Source organism: Argentina anserina, chromosome 3 (genome assembly GCF_933775445.1).
Source record: "Argentina anserina chromosome 3, drPotAnse1.1, whole genome shotgun sequence".
Lineage (NCBI taxonomy): Eukaryota > Viridiplantae > Streptophyta > Magnoliopsida > Rosales > Rosaceae > Argentina > Argentina anserina.
Window position 1 is genome coordinate 29,236,444 of NC_065874.1, and position 5,939 is coordinate 29,242,382.

At 40.1% G+C, this 5,939-nt stretch overlaps 1 protein-coding gene across 2 annotated transcripts; it reads left to right on the forward strand.

The window, feature by feature from the left end:
- Positions 1 to 390: 390 nt before the first annotated feature.
- Positions 391 to 5,690, forward strand: LOC126789321 (telomere repeat-binding protein 5-like). Of its 2 annotated transcripts, none has more exons than XM_050515452.1 (10): positions 391 to 626; positions 1,724 to 1,922; positions 2,004 to 2,832; positions 2,940 to 3,149; positions 3,248 to 3,310; positions 3,396 to 3,475; positions 3,631 to 3,872; positions 4,061 to 4,363; positions 4,463 to 4,526; positions 5,042 to 5,690. In XM_050515452.1, the coding sequence occupies exons 2-10, from the start codon at positions 1,812 to 1,814 to the stop codon at positions 5,207 to 5,209; spliced, it is 2,070 nt and encodes a 689-aa protein (XP_050371409.1). In that variant the 5' UTR covers positions 391 to 626; positions 1,724 to 1,811; the 3' UTR covers positions 5,210 to 5,690. The 2 variants fall into 2 exon arrangements, with proteins under 2 accessions (XP_050371409.1, XP_050371411.1); XM_050515454.1 differs by having other exon boundaries at positions 2,940 to 3,095.
- The last annotated feature ends 249 nt before the right edge of the window (positions 5,691 to 5,939 follow it).

Here is a 5,939-nt window from a genome sequence, read left to right on the forward strand (position 1 = left end):
AGTGAAATTTATGAAATTTTCAGTTTTGCAAGTATTCATTGATTTTTACAATTTGGTAACCAAACATCATCCGTTCAATTCAACTTTGGAGACTAGTAAAAAAAAAAGGACTGAAATAAAACTACAAAAAAAAAAAAGCTTCGTGACCCAACGCTTTTCGCGATCAGGCGGACCAGAATCAGCCACATGAAGGCGAAGACCCCACGTGGCGGAATCTGGAAGCGCAAGGAAAGTGGGTCACCTAAACGCGAAGAACCGGTCCTGTAGGTGGTTTCCACACACCTACAATAGCCGGTAAAGGCATCGGTAATTACCGATAGGTGCGGTGACAGGGGGTCAATGGTATAAGAGCTGGGGGTTTAAGCCAAATGATGGGTGGTTTTTCACAGGGTTTTGGCGATCAGAGATTTTAATTCCAGAGAAGAAAAGAGAGATGGGTTGCGTTTGAATTCACCCAAACAAAAAATTCTAGAACAAAATTCCGGGATATTATGGGGTAGAGAGAAAATGGGCTTGAGAATATTGTGGGATACAGATTTTGCTGTTTGAATTCTCTGATCTTACATTTGCCTGAAACTTCTCTGAGGGTTTTCGATCTCGCTGTGCGTGTGGATTACGACTCTGAGGTGAGCTTTTTGGTGGTTTTTATGTTTTGGTTTGGTGCAAAAACATCCGGATTCCGGTGTGGGGTTTTCCGATTCCGATGAGCCTTTTCCGGTCTAAAGCGGGAAGAGGGGAGAGAATTGGTTGTTTTGTTTTTTTTTTCACGTGAAATTTGAGGGGGGAAAAAGCGCTGAGAATTATGGGGTTTTGGTGAATTTTGAGGAATTTTGATGTGGTTTTGCTGGTTGATTTTGATGGACGATCTGTTTTCGGAATTCGAAATTGGGTTTGATGATTCGATCTGAGTTTTGGCGTCGGTTATTCATTGCTTTCATCGCAATCATCGTCTGAATTAAACGTTTTTCTTCTGAGGGTTCAAGGCTTGATAAATATATATACCTTGTGCAAATCCAATCTGAATTCCTCGGTCGATCTCGGCTCAGGGTTTTAGATTATTTCTTTTCCTCCTCTTGGTCTTTCATTCTTTCAATAATTGACATGAATTTTTTTTTCTCAATTGTTTCTGATGTCCTGTTTTCCATGGACACAATTCTCGTTCAGATCTGTTTCTTGGGTTTGAACACAGGGTTTTGCTGTGGTTTAAGGTTTTTTTTTTTGTTTTTTTTGCTTTCCCTTATTTCCCGCTCCTCGTTTATTCCGTCAAAAATGGCAATTTCTGATTTATATGGATGAACTATGAATCAGGTTTATGATTGAGTTCGATTAAACATTGACTTGTTTCTGTTATGAGCTAAGGTTGCTTTTACGGTTATTTATGATGAGATAGAGATTCTCAAAACTTGGTTTTGTGTTCTTTGTTTCTAAGACCACGTGGATCTGACGTTGGAGCTACAAAAATGAGTTTATGATCCTTGTTTTTGAATTGGAACTAACATTTTGGGATTTTCCATCGGTTAATTCTGGAATGAAACCAATTGTAATTGCTTCATATCATCCTGGGTCTGATGTGGTATGCCATTTGGCAAACAATTTGGGATTTAATTGGAACTAGAGGTTGATTTTTGATGATATCAAGATGCATTGTGCTGATTTGTTTTCGGTGATCTGAAAATGGAGGTTGCTTTTTTGCTGTACTCATTGCTTTTTCATCTGTTTTCAGGGCTTTTGGTTTGGGATTTACAGAGCTGCAATTGGTCAAGTGTATATTTGTTTAAAGAAGTTTGTACAGTTCTGGTTCTTTGCGGTTGATGTCATCAACGTGGCATGATTCTGGAGAAATGGTGTCGCAGAAGAGGTTGGATTACGGTTTCAATGGTTTCCAGGTGCCAGTCACTCCTCGAGCTCCGAGATCAGCAAGGGTATGTATAAATTCTTTCTAACTTATATGCATTTTTTATTACGTATGGATCTGTATGCTTAGTTTTCATTGCGATTTTCAGAAGAGGAGTGCGATTAGCAAGAGAGTTGAAGATGATTCAATGGGCGCATTTGACTTATTGGCCACCGTAGCTGGCAAGTTATTGCTCGAGGAAGAGAGTTCTCCTGCTTCCAGTCATACATCGACTGGAAAGGAAAAATGTACATTCATTAACGAAAATTATCTGGATGGAGACAAGCCATTGAAAGTGGAACCTTCTGCTCAAGGTAGCTGTGACAGGAAATTCTTTGTATGTGATAGTATCTCACGGGGTCATAACCAAAGTTGCAGTTCAAAGCAGTCTCCAGTTCACCAGAATGATAGCCATTCCGTAATGACTACTTCTAATTGCTCGGAGAGGTTTGTTTCTGATACGTTGGTGGGTGGAAAATGTAAGAATGAAATAGGAAGTTTTACTAGTAACATACATGCAGGCTCCTCAGTGTACAGGGAGTCTGTTGACTGTACATTAGATGGTGAAGCTAAAGTAATAGTAAAAGATGAGACTAATAAGCGGGGGAAGGCGTTAATTGGTACTGGGGCTGACAATGTGGATGACCCTATGGTCTGGGAAGGGGAACCTCCTGCACTTGTCAGTTCAGATAGTAGTACCAAGGTGCCTATTTGTGTAGACCATATCCCTCTAAAACCTATCCCTGCTAGCAGGGATGATATAAAAGTAGTTAGTAGAGATGATGACGAAAATTCCTCTGGGTGTACTCACCCTAGTACCACCACAAGGTATCATAGGACAGCGCCCCGCATTGGCGATCGAAGAATAAGGAAGATATTGGCTTCGAGGTACTGGAAAAATGCTCCGAAGATGAAGGATGAGGCACATTCCAATTCTTGTAAGTGGTTGGCTTATAGATACAATGTGAAGATTTTGCAAGACTTTTTGTCACTTTTCATTTAAAAAATTTAGTGATCTTTCTAACAGTATTTTCCCTCTGTTCAGATCGTGAGATGCGGCCAATTTACCATGGCAGAAAGAATGGTTACAAACGCCAGAGATTTCAGATGACTGTGCCTATTAAGAAGAGGAGGCTATTTGACCGTAGCACAGTTGTGAAATCCAATGGAGGTATTAGTAGTGAGAGCTTCTTTGACACAGGTGAGAAGGGAATCACTGGAAATGTTCCTGCCGCATGTTCAAAGATGCAAGGAGGTCATTTTCAGACTACATGCTTTTTAAATCTGAATTTGATTGCCCTAAATATTGAGACACATTCTCTGATTACTAATTTGTTTGAAAATGTTCTGCAGCCAATGTGATATCGTCTTCAGTAGCAGGTCAACATTCGGCTTACCAATCTAGGAATTCTCATGGTATGAGAATCTACAATGAAGTGCTTCATATTTACTTCATTGAATATCAAGAGGTTCTTACATAAAGTTATCTTTCTGTTTTCAGTGAAGCTGAGGATCAAGTCTTTCAGGGTGCCAGAACTATTTATTGAAATTCCAGAGACAGCAACTGTTGGTTCTTTGAAGGTATTTTAGGGCTTCTTTTCTGCATTTATCTATACTTTGTAGACCATATTGTTTCTCAGCAGAAGTGATGGCTGTTGGAATATTACCTTAAATAGTCTGCCTTACCCATTATGATCTTGGTGTTTGCATCCTAATGTGTATTATTTATTCTGCAGAAGACAGTTATGGATGCGGTAACAGCTGTACTTGGTGGTGGGTTGTGTGTTGGTGTACTTCTTCAGGGTAAGAAAGTAAGAGATGACACTAAAACCCTACAGCAGACTGGGATTTCTCAAGATGACCAGCAAGATTCTTTGGGATTTACTTTGGAACCTAACCCTTCCCACACTCCCACACCGCTATGTTCTGGAGATTCACCCTGTATGGTCCCTTGCGATGTACTTCAGCCTTTAACAAGGTAATGCAAATATACTCTTGGAGAGTTGGTCTTTGTTTATCTCCTACAAAATTTTGGAGCAAGACATCTGAATATGAGGGAGTTGAGTTTCATACATATCAGACTGTCCAAGTTTCTGTGTCAGTTTAGTCTCCTGGGGTCTCTTTCAGACCAAGGTTACCATTTGACTGATGATGATTTTGTATCAGGTATGCACCTGATCCTTGTAGTAGTGAAGCCTCACTCGAGCCTCATATGGCTGCTTTAGGAACCTTCATCGAAAGTGATCATGATTCAGCACCATCTCCAACCGATATGTCTGCTGACAAAAGCACAATAGATTCTAAAGCGCTGGTTGTTGTGCCAGAAATGAGTGCAGAGGCGCTTGCTGTAGTTCCTGGGAGCAGGAAATCAAAGCGATTTGATATTGGCCAGCGCCGAATTCGTCGACCCTTCTCCGTTGCTGAAGTGGAAGCACTTGTCCAGGCGGTGGAGAAACTTGGAACTGGAAGGTACTTGAATGATTCACGAGCACAAACTCTGGTCTAATTTCCTATTATACTCCCAAGCAGAGCTCTTGAATTCAATTCTAATGTTACATATCATTACAGGTGGCGTGATGTTAAGATGAGAGCGTTTGAAAATGCTAAGCATCGAACTTATGTGGATTTAAAGGTAAGGACTTTAGTTTCCAATTTGCCATTGTTATTATTTTCCTGGTTACCAAATCAAAATCCTGGTAGAAAACTTGAGAGGCGGGTAAACTTTTCAAAAAATTGAAATTTAAAAGAAGTTAGCTCCATGTGATTGTTTGATTTTTTCTTCCTGTAAGTTCTTTTTATGGGGTAGGGCTCTCTAGATGGGGAAGTTAGTTTGATCTGTTCTGGCTCATAGTTTGCTTGTTCTGGAGGCAAATGATTTAGACAGTCTTTATAGCTTTTCTAGTCTGCTTAACTTTATCTGATTCAATACAATTGCCTCAAGGAATCTCTTACGTTCTATCTTACACGCTTCTCTTTTAATTCATCTACCTTTCAACATATCTCACATTTCCCATCTTGCCAACCTTTTGCAGTTTGCTATTATTCTTTTTTCTTTAATTCTGGTTGTGGTCTGCATGAAAAGTTAGGCTCTTAGGCATGTGATTATGGTGAGTTTGGTTTGTGACGGTGCCTTTGTGGTTTTTGCAGGATAAGTGGAAAACACTAGTGCACACGGCAAGAATTTCCCCTCAACAGAGGAGAGGTGAGCCTGTCCCCCAGGAACTCTTGGACCGGGTCCTAACCGCCCATGCATACTGGTCCCAGCAGCAAGCTAAGCAGCAGCTCAAACATCCGGAGAGCTGCGTTCTGGTCTGAGCAAAAATTAGAACTTGGGAAATTGGTTTAGAAGGGGTATGCTAGAAGATTCGAATTTTAGTTTTTTCTTTGTATCTTTGTTAATGATGTAAAAAAGTGATGACAAAAAAGGAGTATAAGTCGGAGAAAAGTATGTAATATCTGTGGGTGGTTCTTTCTTTCTTTCTATGCCCTCGGTCTTTCCCTGAATGGAGAGGCTGGGGCTGTGTACATGGTTGACTGAATAAGAAGAGGAGAGATTGCTGACCTAATTCATTTGGAACCCAAAGGTGGTGTTGGTGTTTCCCTAATGTTTTTTCCTTGTTCATTTCCGTCGAAGAAGATGTAGGGGTCGAAGCTGCTACTATTCGTGGAGCTTTGGTACATTAATCTGTAATTTTCCTTTAGCTACTTGGGCATTGATGCAATGCAGTTGCTTCTTGTAATATTGTTTCAATTTGCAATAGATATTTACTTTGAGGGTCAACTTGGCCTTCCTCAATTTAGTCAATTATCATTTATCTGTCTCTTATATTCCTTGAATTAAAAAAGCACTGCTGTGTACTACTGTATCATGTTATGCATTCATTGGATCATGTGGGTTTGATCACAGATGGACAAAGATGACCTTGGAGCTGTTAGTGTTGGATCAGATCTAAATCTCTTTATTATATAGTCTTTATAGAGGGCAGTCAGATTGGAATCAATTGAGGATAATGATGCATATGCTATGCTTAGAATACAGGGTTCA